An 18,281-nucleotide genomic window follows, 5' to 3' on the forward strand; every position below is an offset into this window, starting at 1 on the left:
TAGGGATGAGGAGGTTCGTGAGGCTTTTCGTAATCGGATTCTCGTTTTCGGAACTTTTGGTCGTTGGATGGATGTTGGCTTTCTGAGGCTGGCGTTTGATAGTGTGGATGCATGAAACGAATGACATGTGAATTGATACCCTTGCATGTTATGACACTGTTTCCCCAGCCATCCAGGGCTCTCTCTCCGCATTCTGACCAGGCTCCGGCTCCAGCATGTTTCTGCCCCCGGTGTACAACGACGCCGAGCCTACATAACCATACCATAAGCAGGGAAAGTCAACTTGGCGCGATGTGAAGAGGGCCGGCAGTGGAATCCGGCGCTCCGTGCGCCGAGCTGCGACTACGTCACGCGGCTTTTTGTGCAAATCATTTTGCGGATTGCGATCTACAACCCAGCAACACCGACGGCGAATTGGTGGTATATAGGCCTGCATGGCCGTTTCGCGGCCGCAAATCCATACCTCACCCCACTGTCAGTGTACACTCGCTAGCGGAAGTACCTACGATACGCCTTAGTAATTATTAATCAATCATACCCTTGCTGTTTACAGCAGCGACTGGATTTGGACTATCAGCTCCTCAGCTGCTCAGCTCCCCTCAACCAAGAACGCGACGCGACCACGATACTTTGCAAACCGACAGAAACACCGGAATCAGGCCACCTTGTTACGACTAATTTGTAGAGCTTCTACACATCTTCTCAGAAGGAAAACATAATCCGCATCTCGAACTACAAGCAAGAGCGAACAACAACACCTAAAACCATGCCCGAAGCATACAAAGACCACCAATTCCGCTCCAACGCCAACACCGGCCCCCGTCCCACCCCCACCATCCCCTCCGGCGGAACCTTCAGCGTCTACGCTGAAACCACAATCCCCACCCCACCACAATACCCCTACGAAGCCCTCCTCGACCTCCACTCATGGCGCGACTGGAATACTTTCAATCCCGATGTCCTCATCACGAAACATCCTAGCCCTCACAGCCGAAGTCTACGACTTGAGCAAGGGACGCATATGACTATAACAATGGACCTGGGTTCTGCGACGGGAGGTGATAGATTCCAGAGCAAAGAGGTTTGTCTTCTACTTGAAGCGTTGAAGTGGAGAGGGGATGGAAGGGAAAGTCATAAGAATGGAGGGAATGTTACAAGGATACGATGGGTTTCGGATAATGCGAATTATCTCATTCCCCGTTTCGTTATGAAGACTGAGCGGGTTACTGAAATCGAAGAGTCTTCTTCCTCGTCTTCTCCAGGGAATGAGACTTGTACGGTGAGGACATGGATTACTTTCTCGGGGTTTGCGGCGAAGAATTGGAAGAAGAAGCATGAGAAGGAAATGCAAGCTTGTATAAGGCAGTTTGTGGAGGATTTGAGGGAGAGGTGTGAGAGTTTGTGGGAGGCGAATCCGAATTTGGAGCCGGAGGATGGGAGGGAGAGGGTGAGGAAGAGTATGCAGGCTGTGAGGAGGAGTGAGGAGATGATTAGGGCGATTCAGGGCGGGAAGGAGGCGATTAAGATGGAGAGGGAGAGGGGGCAGGTTAGTGTGGTGGGGAATGGGAAGGTGTGAGAAACTGGTTGCAGAGATTGTGGTACTTGAGCGAGCTTTCACGACTCCGCGCTTGTGGAATCTGGGATTCAAGAGAGGCTACCAACAGAGATCTGCGGCTTCTTCTGTTGGCTTAAGGCATTATAGCGGGGCTTGTGTCATGCTCTGGCTGAGAACGCCCACGCAGACAACACCGCAGATCGTGGTACTGGATCTGTGATCGAGAACATCGGGGCTGCGATTTCCGCTGTTCTGTTACACATAGCCAGCCGCAGCTGGTCATCCGCATTGGCGAGGTGGCGTAGCATGCGAAGGATCGAGGCCGCTTTGCAGCTTCCCATACAAGCCACACATTCCCACAACAGCTCCCACTTTCGTTGATTTACATTGTAACTATTCCAACGCTCGATTCGCGGGTCGCAGGACACTTATGGCACTACCACAGTCTCGTGCTACACGAGCAAAACTATGCGCCTCCTCAGGACGTTGCTGGGCGGGGATGGCAGGCTGCAGTTGATCGAGGCATGGGACGAACGGATTCCGCCATATGCCATTTTGTCTCACACCTGGTCAACAACAGCAAGCGATGAGGTGTTGTATCGCGACATTCTTGAGGGCACGTCGTCGCAAAAGCCTGCTTACGACAAGGTCGTTGGCGCCATGAACCTGGCACATATTGAAGGCTACGAGTACATCTGGATCGATACGCTATGTATTGAAAAGTCATCCAGTGCCGATCTGAGCGAGGCAATCAATTCTATGTATGCGTACTATGGCCAGGCCGGAATATGCTACGTTTATCTTTCGGATGTCACGGCTGCTGAGTCGCTGGCAGACGCCCGCTGGTGGACACGCGGCTGGACTTTACAGGAACTGTTGGCTCCTTCGCACGCTGTGTTCTATACTCTTGACTGGCAATGTATTGGGGGCAGAGACGAATTAGTGGAAGAGATCAGCTCCATCAGTGGCATACAGCGACATTACCTGGTCGACAGCTCTCGCGATATCCTATGGACAGCAAGCATCGCGAAACGTATGTCGTGGGCCGCGACACGCAAAACTGGCCGTTCCGAGGACATGGCCTACAGCTTGCTGGGTCTCTTCTCTGTCAACATGCCCCTTCTCTATGGCGAAGGAGGCAAGCGGGCTTTCTTACGACTGCAAGAAGAGATCATGAAGTCAACAGACGATCATACAATATTCGCATGGGTGGACTCCCGTGGAAGTGATGAACCTCATGGCCTGCTGGCAGACAGTCCCCTAGCTTTCGCACACACGGGCCAGTACCAACCTTACTTTGACCATGGCACTCGCAGGCCTTATGCTATGACCAATCGCGGCTTACAAATGAGCTTGCCTTTGACCAGGAAGGGCCCTGGCGAATATTTCGCTGCACTCGAATGTCCACCTAATGCAGACAGTTCTCGGGGAAATCTGGCTGTTGTACTCAAGCGATGGCCCGGCACAGAGAAGGACGCTGACTTCCAGCGCTATTCGAGAATTGAATGTAGCACACTTACCGCAATTGGTACACGCGGAGATCTTCAGAACCTATACGTCCCACAAGCGACGGCACAAGTTGCTGGCGTTCGAATGTATCCAGACATGTTTTTTCGCCTGCATCAGCTACCAGCACCTTATAAACTGATTTCTGTCCGGTACGACCAACAGCTACCGAACGACAAGCCCGGGGCCGACCGATTTACAAAGATGTCAAAGTCGACAGAGTTTCTCATGAACCTTCCAATGTCTGCGAAACCCAATACTGTCTCTGCAATTCTGTTGATGGAGAGTACGACGCATGCTGCAGTCTTTGCTGTGTTGCTCGGCACTTCTGCGAGCTCAGAGGCAGCATTCGACATCAAATTGTTTCCCACCGTTGCGTTGACAAGAGAAACTGCGTTAGAGGCTCAGTTTACTCCGGTCACTTCAGGTTCTTGGGTCATCCTGGGCAGCTATCGGTTTAAGATTGATTTCAAGGAAGTCATTCAGGTGGGACAAGTCATATGCAATGTTCATATCGAGGCTGTGTCAAATCGTGGTCGACATAAGGCCGAGTTGAGCGAGGACGGGTCGCTAATTTTGCAGAAGAGTCTGCCTGTTCGTATCGCCAGCAGTCTGTTCGTCCCAAAATGAGGAGAATAAAGGTATGTGCGGCTGTACACCTCGTCGTCCTCTTTGAGAAGGTGGTGCTAAGCTATTGCAGACCCACTCCAGCATCAACGCTCGGGCTGCTGCAGGAACTGCAGCTAGCTACATTGCTTGTACCCAATATTCATCATCTGTCTGAGTTCAGTGGCATATGAGCTCCGTTCGGCATTGGTAAACTCTCTGCTCGGCATTGCCATGTGCGATTCAAGCGCTTCGCTCAGCTGACCATTAGTCAGCTTCATTCACAGCTCTCCCGTCAGGATCGACCCTGCATGAGACATCCAACTACCAAGGACGATGCGAAGCAAGCTTGGGAATCGTGTTAGGAATGGTGACATCCAATATGCGATCATAGTGCACCACGCGTCGGAGCGCCCCTGCTGATGGGACGAAACGACGTACTCCTAAGTCATGATTCCAATTGTCGCTCGAAGAAGCAGTCTTGAGACTGATTATCAACCAATGCCTCTCAGGATCACAGCCGAACCCTTAGCGAAGACCCCACATGTCAAAGCTACTTCGTATGCGGCTTCAGCTGAGGCACAATAAGCTACTGATTGGACGACGAGTGGCACAAGGCAGTTGTGCAATACCTGATCGTTACACTGTTTGCACAAACTCAACTGCGAGCGGGGCATCACTCAGCTTAGCTTATGAAGCACTTCAGGTTCCTTGAGACAGACATTCTTCTCATATATAGCCTGAGAAGAAAGCAGTACTCTGATCACTGCCACAAAGCCGTCCAGCAGCTGTACATTCCCTCTTCATAGCAAGTCGATTGTTCGAAACCAAGATCTCCCGAGAAGATGTCTTCAGCCTACACTCCACCAGGCCGTCTCGGCAACACAGAGCTGAGCATGTCGACTGATCCCAGAACCCATCCCAAGCTCAAAGCAGTTGTGGACGCCTATGGCATGGGAGGTAACAACATGCAAGGCGTGTCAGATACAAGAAATCTCGAAGTAGGCAAGAAAATGAGCGAGGAGATGGAGACTGCAATCTTTGGCTTGTATGGAGCGATTGACATGAGCACGCCAGAAGATAAGAATGAGGGTGAGGTCGAAGAGACCGTCGAAGAAATCGACGGACCAGATGGAAACAAGACCAAATTGTACATTTTCAAGCCCAAAGGAGTGAGTGGAGATCTACCTGGTGTGGTATACATTCACGGTAAGCCTCCACCTGCATCACAGCAACACTCAACTCAACATCTCTAACTCAAACACCACCACAGGCGGCGGCATGACCATCGGCCCAACCAAAAACCCCGTCCACGACCGCTGGTGCAAATCCCTCGCCCTCCAAGGCAACGTGACCATAATGCCCGACTTCCGCAACGCCTGGACAAAAACCCAACACAACCCCTTCCCCACCGGTCTCAACGACTGCTGCGCCGCAGTCAAGTACATCGCAGCCAACCGTTCCTCCCTCGGCATCTCCCACTTCATCCTCCAAGGCGAATCCGGCGGCGCAAACCTCTGCTTCGCAACCTCCATCCGCGCAAACCGCGAAGGCTGGATCAAAGAAATCTCCGGCGTATACGGTTATGTCCCTTACATCAGTGGTGGATACGACTGGTCTCGAGAACGGAAATTGAAAGAAACTCCATCACAAATCGAAAATGAGTATTATTTCTTGAATCCTGATAATAGTGCTGCTTTGGCATATTACTACTCTCCTGGAGAAGGGGAATTAGAGAACCCGCTAGCGTGGCCTTATCATGCGAGTGAACAGGATTTGAAGGGTTTGCCGGATCATATGGTGAGTGTGGATGAATTGGATTGTTTCCGGGATGAAGGGATTGCGTATTGGAAGAAGTTGACGAAGGCGGGTGTGAATGCGAGTTGTGATGTTAATATGGGGGTGATGCATGGGACGGCGCTGATTTTCAGGAATGCGGTGCCGGAGGTTAACCGGAAGCAGATTGAGGCGATTGCGGCTTTTGCCAAGAGGGTGGCCTAGGGTTGTGGTAGGATGTGAGCTCCGGTTGTGGGTTGTAGAGCTGAGCGTGATGCTGTGGACCAGCGAAAGGAAATGAGAAAGATAATTAGAGGTTTTCGGCACTCAGTAATATTTCAGAGAACAACAGTGATCAATTTGATGAATGAGCTCGTAACAGGGGCGCTGGTGATGTTCTCCCTCTCCGTGCTAGAAATGCTGGAAGTCTTCGGCGTATGCCTTCAGTGCACTCAGCACGACACATCGTCCGACCCGCTTGCTTGTACAGTCTGTCGTCATCATCAATGCATTGACGTGGCTGCCCAGAACAGCGACTCTGGTTGAGTCTCAACGGAATGATCTAAGCTCCATGACTTGCTTTATCAGCAGCAACGTCCAGGCCAAGGTTTCTTGCTGTAGAGACCGAGATCACGCTCGCAAGTGTACATGACCGGCTTGCTGTACGGAGCGAAGCTGCTTCGATTTAACAGGCAGTCGATTGTCAAGCAATGTTGTACAGCCTCGATCGACGATGATGCTTGCTGAGCAGTCGCTTGCAGTGCCGTGAATGTGTTCCTTCAGTGGAACGGTCCAGCAGGTCGACACAATTCGCTCGAAACTGCCTTCTTGATGCCACTCAGATGGGCGTATGGAAGCGGCTCTTCCCTGGGCGATCGGAGGGATTATACTCGGGTGCATCGTTCGGTCATGGTTGACCCCTATTCCCGGACCTGCTTCAGGCGAGATTCGTGCTGCTGTCCAATCTCGCGCCAATGCATCTGTAGCTCTGCCATTGGAAATCCATTACGGATGCCATTTGTGAGATGGAATGCACGCATCGCTTAGGGACAGCCGTCAGGTTCCACTCAGTTTATGCTGCCCCCTCCTTCTCTTCCCCCTTCGTCTTCTTCTCTTGCTTCTCTGGCATCAATCCACCTTCGACAGAAACCGTAGCGACCCTCTTATTCCCGTCTGGCACGCTCTGTGCCCCAGAGCTCGGCGCATAAGCTCCCCAGCTCGCCTTGAAAGCCTGATCCACCATCTTCTCCGGCAATCCGAGTTGTCCCATTCCCTTGGCTGGCTTCTCCAGCTCTATGCTTCCCAAAAGTTCCTCAACCCTCTTCGCCTCAGCGTCCATCTCTTCCGCAGCCTTCAGCGATCCATACTCAAAAACATTCGCCTTCAGGCCCACTCCGTAGTACTGGTATTTTCGCAAGAATGCTAACCAAACACTCACGGTTTCAGGATTTCCCTCTTTAATGACAATCTCCCTTCTCATCGTGATTCTTTCAAAGTTTTCTTGACTCTTCTTGTGCACGAAGTTACTCCTCGGTACAGTCCATCGTTCTGTTCTGCGAGGGAGATTATAGCTCGTGGCAGGGAGTTGGAGAAAGTATGCTGCACGTAAGGCGAAATCGGAGAAGACTTCCAAGTTGCGGACATTGTAGGATCGTAGTTGAAGTTGGCAGACGGTCTCGATGGGTTCGTTGGCTTTCCGTGGAGTCGTGGGTTGGCGTTTCAAAGGGGCGAGGTAAGTTGCCTGCACGGCTTTGGGCAGCCGGATCTCGGACAACTCGCGCTCCAGATTAGGTGAGATGGGTTGTGCAGCGAGTCTGGTGGAGTGTTGAAGCTGGCGAGATTGCTGAGATGTGAGGGTTGCTATCGAAGGGGAGAGCTGGGACACTGTGAGTGTGTTGGAGCAGATGAACATGGTCTAGGCGCTGACCTTGAGTCTCTTGACAGCGCTGGCGAGCGAGCGCGAATATGACGGTGTCGACATGATGTGTACTTGAGATGGATTGGAATGTTTCGCCGGTCGCACGCTCAATGGTAGTAGGAGCGACATGCGGAAACTCGGAGATGCCAAGACCTTTGGCAAAGTGCCAGATATCGTGGCGTGACTGTGGGAATGGAGCCAGGCGGATGCACAATCGATGGGTGAACACACGCCATTTGAAGGGCCACGTTACAGGCTTTACCAGCTTTACTCGCCCCGTCATTGTAGCAACATGAAAATGCGTTCTGTTCTCAGCTCGGCACAAATCAATGAATCTTCTCGATCTATGTATGTCTGAAGCAGGGCAACCTAGCTGTGGACAGCAAAATGGAAACTGATGCAAGACATCCACACATTGTTCTCTCTCGTCGCGACCTTGGCTCCGCGCCTACCTTGCTTTTCGAGACACAGTGCCTCAGCTACGTTGCGCAGGGCAGATTTTGGAGTCCAAAGAGCACTCAAACGCGCCGAGCAGAGTGCGCAGTATTGCCCTTGATTTCAGTTCTGCTTTCTGGTGAGAGGGCAACGTATCCGGAAGCCTCATCATACACATCCACTCAAGATGCGAGTATCAAGTGAGTCCGACTTGAGCTAGGATGCTGTGACGCCCTCCTCGCCTCATGCCCGGTGTCCTTCTCCTCTGTCGCTCGCAGACCCCGCAGACCAATTTGTGAGCACAGCCACAGGCTCCGGGAGCTGAGAACATCACACTGCTGTTGCTCCGTATGGCCATATCGTCCTCTGCTCTCAAAGCCATGGTTTGTGGCTCCAGAAGCTACTCGTGCATTCGATCAACCCTTCCCAGCACTGTCCGGCTCGCTCGACAGCACATTCTCATCGAATGGCTCTTTGCTCTCATCCAGACCTTCTGTTGCGATGGACAACTCGGCGAGCTCCCTAGAAGCATCTTCCATCTGGCCTGAAACCCGCGAGCCAGCGACGCAAGCGACCGCGAACAGGGTAAGAAGGGCGGTGGGTATCAAAATGGCCATCATGGTCTGAAAGTCTTTAGCCTCAACACTGTCGTCGGAAGTCGTTGAAGATGCACAGGAAGTGCCCTCGGGCTCCGATACTGCTCCATCGACTACTGTAATCGCGATGTGGTCTGCGTCGTCATTGTTCCCGGCCGTTGAGTGGCTCAGTGACTCTTCGCGCTCGCAGGTCGTGGTTGTAAACGTGACTGTTTCCGACATTTTCCTTGCCCGTCATGCTATCAATGCCCACCGACTTCCGCCAGGTCCCCGAAGGCGCTTTACGCAGCGGCTGTTTGCGATGAAGTCGGCAGTGCGCCGTCCGCGCTCTCTTTCGTGCAGACAATACGCGTTTCATTGCAACCGTTGCACGAGTTTGTCCCGCAGCAATATATCATTAGAGTCCCTCGGCCACACGACAGGGCAGCGGCTTGTCGTTCCATCTAGGGCGCCGAAGTTCCCTGCCGGGCCGAGGATTTCTGTTGTTGACCGTCGAGTGATCGGGCAGTGATGCTTACAGCGCCTCGCAGTCACCAGCTGGACGTCCAGATTGGGCCAACAGCCGAAAATGTGGAGCATTTGCCGCAGTATGCGCTACATAAGTGCATTTCCGTGTTCCAGAGCTAGCATGAACGGTGCAGATAATTAGCAGTGATTAGGGGAACCATTCGAGCTGAGTTCGGCGCCCGAATGGCAGTGTTCGACAAGTTTAGCAGAGGATGGTTTCGCAGTGGCACCTGATTGGTGGCGCTGCTTACATGTTAATAGAGCTGATGGACATAGTTAGTGAAACCTGTGCAGCAGTCCGTGCAGGTCATGGTCGAATATTTGATAGCTGAGTGCGGTTTTGCTAGAGTGGCGGTGGGACCTCCCACGTGCGTCCACTTTTGTTTTGAGGTACTGCAGCATAGCTCGCTCTGCGGCGTGCATGCGCAACATGCTCTTCCAGACAGTTAACGTGGAGCGCGTTCCAGTGACCACCCGACCGGGCGCGGTTTGATGAGCGGCGTGGTATTCGGGCAAGTACACAGAGTGATGAGGCGGTCCTTTCGTCGACGGCATGTGTTAACTAGCTCCAAGCAGCTATCATCGAAAGGTCGCGATCGCTAGATGATCATTTCATTCGACTCAGGAAAGGTGAACGGAGCATAGACCGGGGCATATCAACATTTGAAGCGGCGTGTTGAAGTGCCGTCGGGACCATCCACACGTCTGAGTATTCCGACGGAGGTAGCGACGGAGCATCGACAGTTTCCACATCCTTATGCGGGCTTGAGCGCCGTCAAAAATTGACGCGCGATTGGGCCCTACGCCATTGTGACGAAGGGTAAGATTGGTCACATCGACGCGCTGGGAACTTCCAGCGGCTTTACCATCCTGGTTGTTCTTGGCTGCTTATCGTCGCGTCTCTTTTCAATCTGGCATTTGATGATGGTGCTGGGATGGAAACTTCCATGACCGATCGAGCTGATGGCCTTTTCTACCTCCCGTCGGGCTCTGCCATCCTAGCTCTTCTTTTATCGCGGTGACAATGGCGTACTGTGGCAGGGAGCACCCAGGCCGTGGCCACCAATGCTCTGGGAAAGCCGGCTTCGATTTCTAGCTGCGAGTCGATCGTGGCCATCTTGCGGTCGTATACCTGACATCGAGAAGTTGTGGGTGAGTGAAGTCGTGCAGAAGCAGCAATGACGCTGCGGCCTGGGGCACCCTGGTCATGACGCTCGATTCTGGTGCGGGCAGAGGCAAGCGCGTCTCAAAGCTCTTCCTCTCTTTCTTCGCTGGACCATCTGAGTTAGATACTTTCTGTTCATGAACATCGCCGTCCCGCCCAGTCGCATCTGAAGTCCCTCACCACGCGTCGCGCGCATCAGCCATGCAGTCCTGCGCAACGAATGCCAAGGCAAACCTCAAGCGAAACCTTACTCGAGCCAGCATCTCGTCCCCGGTAGCAACGTGAACGGCGCGCAAGTGCTATGGAGAACAAGAGACACGGCTTCGGACGAGCCTGCTATCGGCATGCCGTGTCGACGGCATAGATGCGACATGCCATCCATCGGGCAGGTGGGCCGGACGGCGAGTACTGCGAATGGTTTCCTACTATGAGTGCCGGTGGCGCCCCGCGTGTCCGCTTTCAACCCAATGCGCCGACGCCTGCATCTCCTGCTTATCATCGTGTTCTCTTGATATTCCTACAACATCATCGTTCTGACGAAGCAAGGGCCTGAGAGTGGTACATTGCTATACGGAGCTGCTGACTGGTGAACGCCGGCTGCGAAGCTCTCTCGCCTGAGAGTTGGACTCCCAAACATGCCCGCAAGCACAGACGAAAGGACGCCTCTCCTCCAATTCCCAGGATTATTCGCAGTACAGCAACCCCCAAGTCAGCCGGAGGTAGACACCCTGCCGAATGCCTATAAACAATTCTGCTTTCTGGTCGGCAACCGACCATTGGAGCATCCACATACGAAGTCCTACACGCCTCCCAAAGATTCTCTATACCACCGTGCAATCGAACATCGAAAGGCGCAGAGTAGGATGTATGCCTTCACCTCTGCTCTGACGAATACGTTGTTACTCTCACAAATCGTGCTTGGAGCCTCCCTAACGGGCATGGGCGCGAGCGACTCACCTCGCTGGCTGATCACGGTATTTGGCGCGCTGAACACGATCATAGCTGGACTGGTAGCTTTCTTGAAATCACGCGGCCAACCCATGCGAGCAAGGATGTTTCGAGATGACCTAGATCGCGTCGTTGACGAGATTGAAAATTCTGCGACAATGTGGAGAGGTATCAGCCAGGGCATACATGGGTATGATGCGATCGATACGGACGAAGCCGTGACAGTCCGCAGCGAGGTCGCAAGGCTGACAAGATTATACGATCGCGCTGTCAAGACGAACACTATCAATGATCCGGACTATTACGGAAGCGCAGGGATCAGCAGCGACTCTGCAAACTCTGGTCTTCGCAGCACTCGCTCTGCGCAACCGCAACCTCAATTTCCTTCTGCACCGAATCCTCCAGCACCCGCGCCAGTTCCTGCTCCTATCTCAGCGCCAGCCGCGCCTGCAGCGGAGTCGCCACCCCTTCCTGATCCAGACGAGAGCCCTGCGACTAAAGCACCTGCTCCTACTACGCCTAAACCGGAAATTCCTCCAACGGTCAATCACCCTCTTGACGGCACAGCGGACGCAGACACAGATCATCAACAGTCTTCCAGCCCAGCACCACCCCCCAGTCAAGAGTCAAGTGTGGCTGCCGTGCAGAATGTTCCATCGGATGCTGGCCCTCAGGCAATCACTACAGCTCACGTCGTTGTCGTTGATCCCGATGCCAGCCCTGCCACTGCACATCGGCCACCAGGAGCAGAACGGACAAAGTCGAACAAAGCGGGTAACAAGGCCAATGGCGATATAGCAGAAGAAGATTCACCATTGAAGTGATATGATGCGAAGTCTGTTCGTTGGGTTAGCAAATGGCGAGCATTCAATATGCGGGCTGTGCCTGATCGTATTCTAGTATTTGTTCATCTTTCTGCAGCGCTTTGCGTGTTGAGCGACAAAGGCGATGTGGCAATCATAATACAAACTTCTGATCAATTCACCATTGCGAGAATCTGGCGCATGCTATTCGCATGCCATCACTCTGGCTTTGAGAGCGACGTGATTCACTACTGCATTGCCAACATGTACCCGCCAACGAGAAAAGAACTTGAGATTCCTCAGAGATACCTTTCGGGCAATCTTACCTACAAACCCACGACCATGACTGCACTACCCAGATGTTCCTACTTTATTACCAGCCCACAAGGCTCAGAAAACCAGTCTGAACCTCTACCTCCCTGTTGGAAATGCATCCCAGCAGAAGAAGAGGAACGATGCGAAGCATTGATCAGAAACGGACCTTTTACGTCTGTCGAACTCGAAGATCGGGCAACAAGCGTCTGGGTAGGAGGGAAATATGGATCAGGCGAGAATGCACGACCCGAGGAGATCGTGGGTATACCTTGGATGAGCGGTGGACTTGGTGATAGAGAGAACAATGATTTCGTGGCAAGTGGAGATGAGAAGAAAAGGAGCAAGAAGTCATGTCGGAGATGTAGGAGGAGTTGGGTGTATTGGTGGAGACGAGTTGTATCGAAGTGGTTGAGAATTCTGGCGAAGTGCTATGCTGTGCATGATTCTGTGTCTGAGTATTGGTCACGGTATTGAGCGATGTTTTGAAAGAGGTGCTGCGGCAGCTGAGCACAAGAAGTGGTGTAGTGTCTCGACTGCCTAATACATAGCAAAGGATGCCGAAAGATCAAGCAAACAGGATCATGTTGCCATTTTGTCGTTGATGATGGATTCGCGTGGAGTGAAGTCAAAGAATACGTTCCTGCATGTGAAGTGGGGAGCCAAAAGCGTGGACCCTTGAATTGACAGGGATCAGTTGAACAATATTTGGGGAGGAATGCTTTCCGCAATGGTTCGATTTCGCGATTCTTGGTTTTATGCAACTTCGTTTGCTACTCCCACCAACAACATCTGCCATTGGGTCTCGACAACTCTTATACACACTTCCTCGATCCAAGACGTGCTGCGTACAACGAATACAGGCGCCGAGAAGAGCGATTTCGAGAGGAAAGACAGACATCCCGAGATTCGTGTCGTTGCGGTCAACAAATATGCCTGCGACGTTGAAAGAGTTTGAGGGCGTGTTCCCGAAGCTGGTGGAGGATCTTAAGGCGGAATGCCAGAAATACAAGCTGCCTGAGCAGGCATTGACTTGGTTCGAAAAGGTAGGAGCTTTCGACTATGCAGGAGCTTGAGGAGGTGACATGCCGAAAGAGGTGCAATGCGGAGCGAGCTCCATGAATCGGAGGGCGAGACACAATGCAATGTTCGCAGAAGATACGTTGTCTTTACAAATGATCTCAAGATAGCTGACAGCCACGCAACAGTCACTCTACCACAACACGCTCGGTGGAAAATGCAATCGCGGCCTTTCAGTCATCGACACGACCCAGCTCCTCCTCGGCCGCAAACTCACCGACGAGGAGTTCTTCCACACCGCGCTGTTGGGCTGGTTCATCGAGCTCCTCCAAGCCTTCTTCCTCGTTTCCGACGATATCATGGACAGCTCGAAAACTCGACGAGGCAACCCATGCTGGTACCTCATGCCTAACGTTGGCATGATTGCGATCAACGACGCATTTATGCTCGAGAGCTCAATATACTTACTTCTGAAGAAGTACTTTAAGAAAGAGAAATACTACGTGGATGTCATCGAGCTCTTCCACGATGTGACATTCCAGACAGAGTTGGGACAGACGTGCGATCTCTTGACCGCACCGGAAGATCACGTCGATCTGGACAACTTCTCGCTGGAGAAGTACACATTCATTGTGATTTACAAGACCGCGTACTACAGCTTCTACCTGCCAGTGGCTTTGGCCCTGCACTTCTCAGGCTTTGCTACTGAGAAGAACTTGAAGACTGCGGAGGACATTCTGATCCCAATGGGCGAATACTTCCAGGTCCAGGACGACTACCTGGACAACTTTGCCGACCCAGCCACGCTCGGCAAGATCGGCACTGACATTCAGGACAACAAGTGCTCATGGCTCGTGAACCAGGCTTTGAAGATTGCCACGCCTGAGCAGAGGAAAGTGCTTGAGGAGAACTATGGACAAAAGGACAGCAAGAAGGAGGCAGCAGTGAAGCAGCTCTACAACGAGCTGGGCTTGGAGGGCATCTACCAGAAATACGAGGAGGAGCGTGTCGCAGATATCCGCCAGAAGATCCAGGCTATTGACGAGAGCGAAGGACTCAAGAAGGAGGTGTTCGACGAGTTCTTGAGGAAGATTTACAAGCGAAGCAAGTAGAGTTGTTTCAGCAATTCGGTGAATAATGCAGAAGCGAGTGGAGGCTTCAGATATCACGGGAGAACTTGCTAGAGTATATAGAAGTCATACCAGCGCAACAGAATATACAAGATTATATTGCCGTTCCGAGCGCGTTTCTCTCGCCGCTGCTGCCAAGACTTAGCTTCGCCCGGCACGCGCCTGCAACTTTGACTCGAGACGCGTTTGTTTGCATTTCATTACCAAGACCGAACTGATCAACCGCATCATGCGCCACACCGCACACCTGGTTCACAATCGGCGCCGATAATAACACGTACGGCGACATCAGCGTGAGAAGGCAGACCCTCAGTTCTGCTGCTGATCACACTGACTGAAATGCTTTCGAGCGAACAAGAAGCTGAGCTGGTGGCACAGCTGCAGCAAGCAATCGCCGCCTGCAACGAGCGATGCCTCTACTTCGCAGCGCAATGGTCTTCGGAGCTGTTGAACTCATTCGAGGATCCCGCAGAACTCGCAGAAGGCGATGGATCTGATACTGAGATCGATGATGACGAGGCACCTTTACCCACCATCCAGACCACCAATCGGGACCCAAAAGAAGTCCGACGGGAAGCCAAAGAGCTACCTCGCTATTTGATGGCAAAATCTTTCTTCGACTGTCGCGAGTTCGATCGCTGTGCTGCTGTATTCTTGCCGAGTCAGGTGCCACATGCTGCTCCGTCGTACGAGACGATTCATCCTTCTGATGTGAGATCGACGCCGAAGAAGGATAAGCGGACGCCGCTTGGTTCGACTGATGCTCGCGGGCAGAAACTCAGACGAGCACCGTTGCTGCAGACGGCGAAGAATTTGAGCCAGAAGTCTCTGTTTCTCGCGCTTTATGCGCGGTATCTTTCGGGCGAGAAGAGGAAGAACGAGGAGTCGGAGACGATTCTAGGACCTCATGATGGCCCTCTTACTGCTAACAAGGAAGTGCCAGGCGTTGCGATTGTGCTCGAGGAGTACTTCAACGCGCGAGGCGGACTGGAGGACTTGGGCAATTCCGACGGGTGGCTGGACTACCTCTATGGCATTATCCTGATCAAGTCCAAGTCAGAGAGACTGGCTATGCAGTGGCTGTTGAGGAGCGTGAACTTGAATCCGTGGAATTGGTCGGCCTGGCTCGAGCTCGCATCACTGATCGAGAATCCCGAGCAGCTTGACGACACTTTCAAGGCCAGTCTGCCAAAGAACATTATGACCTTTATCTTCATCATCTACTGCAGCCAGGAGCTCTTCCAACAGGACCCGCAAGTGTTTGACACCTTGACCCGGATGCTGGACATCTTTCCACGCTCGGCGTTTCTGTTACAGCAGAAAGCACTACTACTCTATCATATGAGAGACTACGACGCAGCGACCGCGCTCTTCGAAGAATTGCTTCGGCGCTTTCCTCATCGGCTGGACGCAATGGAGATCTACAGCAACCTCCTCTACGTACTACAGAACAGACCAAAGTTGGCGACCCTTGCGGCCATGGCAAGCGACACAGACAAGTTCAGGCCAGAGACGAATTGCATCCTGGGGAACTACTACAGTCTGATCGGCGAGCACGAAAAAGCTGTGCTGCATTTCCGCCGTGCTTTGGCGCTCGATCGCAACTGCCAAACTGCCTGGACGTTGATGGGACATGAGTATATCGAGCTGAAGAACAATCAGGCTGCGATCGAGTCGTACAGACGAGCTGTCGACACGAATCGCAAAGACTACCGCGCATGGTACGGCCTGGGCCAAGGCTACGAAATGCTTGAATGTCACAGCTACAGCTTGTTCTACTATCAACGAGCGGCTGCACTCTACCCTCTCGATCCGAAGATGTGGGCAGCTGTCGGGCACGCCTTCAATCGCTGTAACAAGACCACAAATGCGATACAGTCTTTCAAGCGAGCGCTCATCGCTGGTGCGCAAATGGACACGGGCGCAAGTTTCGGCAGCTCTAATACTGACCCACTTGCGCAAGCAGTGGGAGGCGCACTCGATCCACAAATCTTGTGGGAGATCGCGTGTCTGTACGAGCAGCAGAGCGATTGGGAGGAAGCTGCTGCATACATGGAGCTCACGCTTGCGCAAGAAGAGGGCGCGGAAGACGGCGAAGACGGCCTCGGTGTCACCCAGATCACAAGTCGTGCTCGGCTCTGGTTGGCAAGATGGAGTCACACTTGTGGCGACTGGCAGCGCACCATGGACCTTGCGAACGAGTTGTGTCAAGACGGAATTGAGGTTGAGGAAGCCAAGAGTTTGATCAAGGACGTCAGAGCACAGTTGCAAGAAATGGACGAGGAAGCAGGCACAAGGCGCACGCTTAATAGAGGCTCTGAGGAGCTATGATCAAGCGCACCGCCTCGCGCTGCTTGCCCTTTCTGGCCTTCCTGGTACTGACATTCGTAACTCGTATTGCAAGGAATAACAAGGAAGGATCTCAAACCTGTCTGACTAAGCATGCATGAAATCAAGCAACAACACACTTTCGACTTGCATCTGCAATTTAGACAACGTGGGGAAAAGGAAAAATGGCGCAACCTTTTGATCTTTCTTTAGTGCTGGAAGGAACGCATGTGTTGATCACTGGAGGCTGCGGCTTGATCGGACGTGTTGTTGTGGAGGCTTTCTTGACCGCCGGCGCCAACGTCTCCGTTCTGGACCTCCCGGAAGCTATCGCCCAACGACAATACTATGGTGCTCGCCATAACTCTATACTCTTTGTGCCCGTCGACATCACACAAGCAGAATCTGTCAATGCAGCTTTCTTAAAAGCGGAAGATGGTTTTGGTGCAGTGGAGTGTTGCGTCGCGCTCGCGAGCATGGATTTGAGCAGCTTGCAGCAAACAGAAAGTATCTGCGATATGGACCCAAAAGTGCGACCTCACTGCCTGTTCGAAAAGAAGATGTTTCTGACTGACGGAATCTGCGCAGGTCTGGCAAAATGTTTTCAACGTCAACATCAATGGCACTTTCCTAACAGCTCAACGTTGGCTCCGCGGCATCCGCTCCGCACTTGCAGATCCAATTGCAGCCTCCAATCTCCGGAACGTAAATCTCATCATTATGGGTTCTGAATCTGGCAAATTTGGAGTCCGAACCATGGCCGCCTACTCTGCTGGAAAAGCCGCTGTGCAATACGGGCTCTTGCAATCTCTCGCCAAAGATGCTCCAAGAATCTATCTCAAAGCTCGCGTGAATGGTGTCGCACCTGGTGCCGTCGACACGAGTCGTTTCAGAGACGAAATCGCTAAGTTTGGTCCTCAGTGGGAGTATGAGGAGAGCGAAGCTACTGTTCCCATGGCCAAACCGGTTCCTACTGAGGATGTGGCCAGGACTTTCCTATTTCTGGCGAGTGAGAAGTGGAGCGGGACTACGCATGGGCAGCTTTTGCATGTGGATGGAGGCAAATGTGGCAGCCTTGTCTGGCAGCCTGGCGAGGCTCCCACGAGGAGACGTTAGAGCTCAAAGGAAGATCGTTAGGGCTGAGCAGACTGGAATATAGATTGGACGGAAGCTCTTGGGCTCGCGCTCCCGGAACGCGCAGAATAGATCAGTGGTCATTCACATGAGCAAAGTCGTGTCGTTGTCAAATGCTCCTTGGATGCAGCATTTATACCGACTCCAATTCTCACATCTGGTGCCAAGGCACTCTTGCCATGCACAGAGGCAACTGTTGAGGCTGTACGCTGATCATCGACTGTTCAGATTTTCACACACTGACATCAACAGATGAGGTGATTCGAGAAGCAACGCCTAGACATAGAGACCCCAGGCTCAGAACTCATGTCATCAACAGCGAGCAGTTCAATTTGTAGGGCGAAACAAAAACGCCGAGAGCCAGTTACATCACAACAACTGATTGATACATACACAGCGACGTGAAACATCATGTTCCACCTGCACTGCCACGCCTGCCTCACGCTGACAATTCAAACTACAAAACACTGCCCCAATGCTTCCCTTAGCACACGTGCTATCACGCAAAGCGAACATCTCTTCGTTCTCTGGGCTGCCTCGGC

At 52.5% G+C, this 18,281-nt stretch overlaps 9 protein-coding genes across 9 annotated transcripts; 7 read left to right on the forward strand and 2 right to left on the reverse strand.

Moving 5' to 3' along the window:
- Positions 1 to 766: 766 nt before the first annotated feature.
- On the forward strand, positions 767 to 1,576 carry CKM354_001027600 (uncharacterized protein; the record flags this gene model as incomplete). The annotated part of the gene is made up of 1 exon (XM_044805729.1): positions 767 to 1,576. The coding sequence occupies one exon, from the start codon at positions 767 to 769 to the stop codon at positions 1,574 to 1,576; it is 810 nt and encodes a 269-aa protein (XP_044661664.1).
- A 447-nt stretch (positions 1,577 to 2,023) lies between these two features.
- CKM354_001027700 (uncharacterized protein) lies at positions 2,024 to 3,691 on the forward strand (the record flags this gene model as incomplete). The annotated part of the gene is made up of 1 exon (XM_044805730.1): positions 2,024 to 3,691. One exon carries the CDS (start codon positions 2,024 to 2,026, stop codon positions 3,689 to 3,691), a length of 1,668 nt encoding a protein of 555 aa, XP_044661665.1.
- An 821-nt stretch (positions 3,692 to 4,512) lies between these two features.
- On the forward strand, positions 4,513 to 5,668 carry CKM354_001027800 (uncharacterized protein; the record flags this gene model as incomplete). The annotated part of the gene is made up of 2 exons (XM_044805731.1): positions 4,513 to 4,876; positions 4,941 to 5,668. 2 exons carry the CDS (start codon positions 4,513 to 4,515, stop codon positions 5,666 to 5,668), a joined length of 1,092 nt encoding a protein of 363 aa, XP_044661666.1.
- An 847-nt stretch (positions 5,669 to 6,515) lies between these two features.
- Positions 6,516 to 7,424, reverse strand: CKM354_001027900 (mitochondrial 37S ribosomal protein RSM10; the record flags this gene model as incomplete). Its single annotated transcript, XM_044805732.1, has 2 exons — positions 6,516 to 7,319; positions 7,371 to 7,424. 2 exons carry the CDS (start codon positions 7,422 to 7,424, stop codon positions 6,516 to 6,518), a joined length of 858 nt encoding a protein of 285 aa, XP_044661667.1.
- A 788-nt stretch (positions 7,425 to 8,212) lies between these two features.
- Positions 8,213 to 8,614, reverse strand: CKM354_001028000 (uncharacterized protein; the record flags this gene model as incomplete). Its single annotated transcript, XM_044805733.1, has 1 exon — positions 8,213 to 8,614. The coding sequence occupies one exon, from the start codon at positions 8,612 to 8,614 to the stop codon at positions 8,213 to 8,215; it is 402 nt and encodes a 133-aa protein (XP_044661668.1).
- Positions 8,615 to 10,699: 2,085 nt separating this feature from the next.
- On the forward strand, positions 10,700 to 11,836 carry CKM354_001028100 (uncharacterized protein; the record flags this gene model as incomplete). Its single annotated transcript, XM_044805734.1, has 1 exon — positions 10,700 to 11,836. One exon carries the CDS (start codon positions 10,700 to 10,702, stop codon positions 11,834 to 11,836), a length of 1,137 nt encoding a protein of 378 aa, XP_044661669.1.
- Positions 11,837 to 13,059: 1,223 nt separating this feature from the next.
- Positions 13,060 to 14,259, forward strand: CKM354_001028200 (bifunctional (2E,6E)-farnesyl diphosphate synthase/dimethylallyltranstransferase; the record flags this gene model as incomplete). The annotated part of the gene is made up of 2 exons (XM_044805735.1): positions 13,060 to 13,173; positions 13,336 to 14,259. 2 exons carry the CDS (start codon positions 13,060 to 13,062, stop codon positions 14,257 to 14,259), a joined length of 1,038 nt encoding a protein of 345 aa, XP_044661670.1.
- Positions 14,260 to 14,616: 357 nt separating this feature from the next.
- Positions 14,617 to 16,608, forward strand: CKM354_001028300 (anaphase promoting complex subunit CDC23; the record flags this gene model as incomplete). The annotated part of the gene is made up of 1 exon (XM_044805736.1): positions 14,617 to 16,608. One exon carries the CDS (start codon positions 14,617 to 14,619, stop codon positions 16,606 to 16,608), a length of 1,992 nt encoding a protein of 663 aa, XP_044661671.1.
- A 182-nt stretch (positions 16,609 to 16,790) lies between these two features.
- On the forward strand, positions 16,791 to 17,721 carry CKM354_001028400 (uncharacterized protein; the record flags this gene model as incomplete). The annotated part of the gene is made up of 2 exons (XM_044805737.1): positions 16,791 to 17,135; positions 17,194 to 17,721. 2 exons carry the CDS (start codon positions 16,791 to 16,793, stop codon positions 17,719 to 17,721), a joined length of 873 nt encoding a protein of 290 aa, XP_044661672.1.
- Positions 17,722 to 18,281: the final 560 nt, after the last annotated feature.

This window comes from Cercospora kikuchii (genome assembly GCF_019650295.1).
Source record: "Cercospora kikuchii DNA, contig_00007, whole genome shotgun sequence".
NCBI lineage: Eukaryota > Fungi > Ascomycota > Dothideomycetes > Mycosphaerellales > Mycosphaerellaceae > Cercospora > Cercospora kikuchii.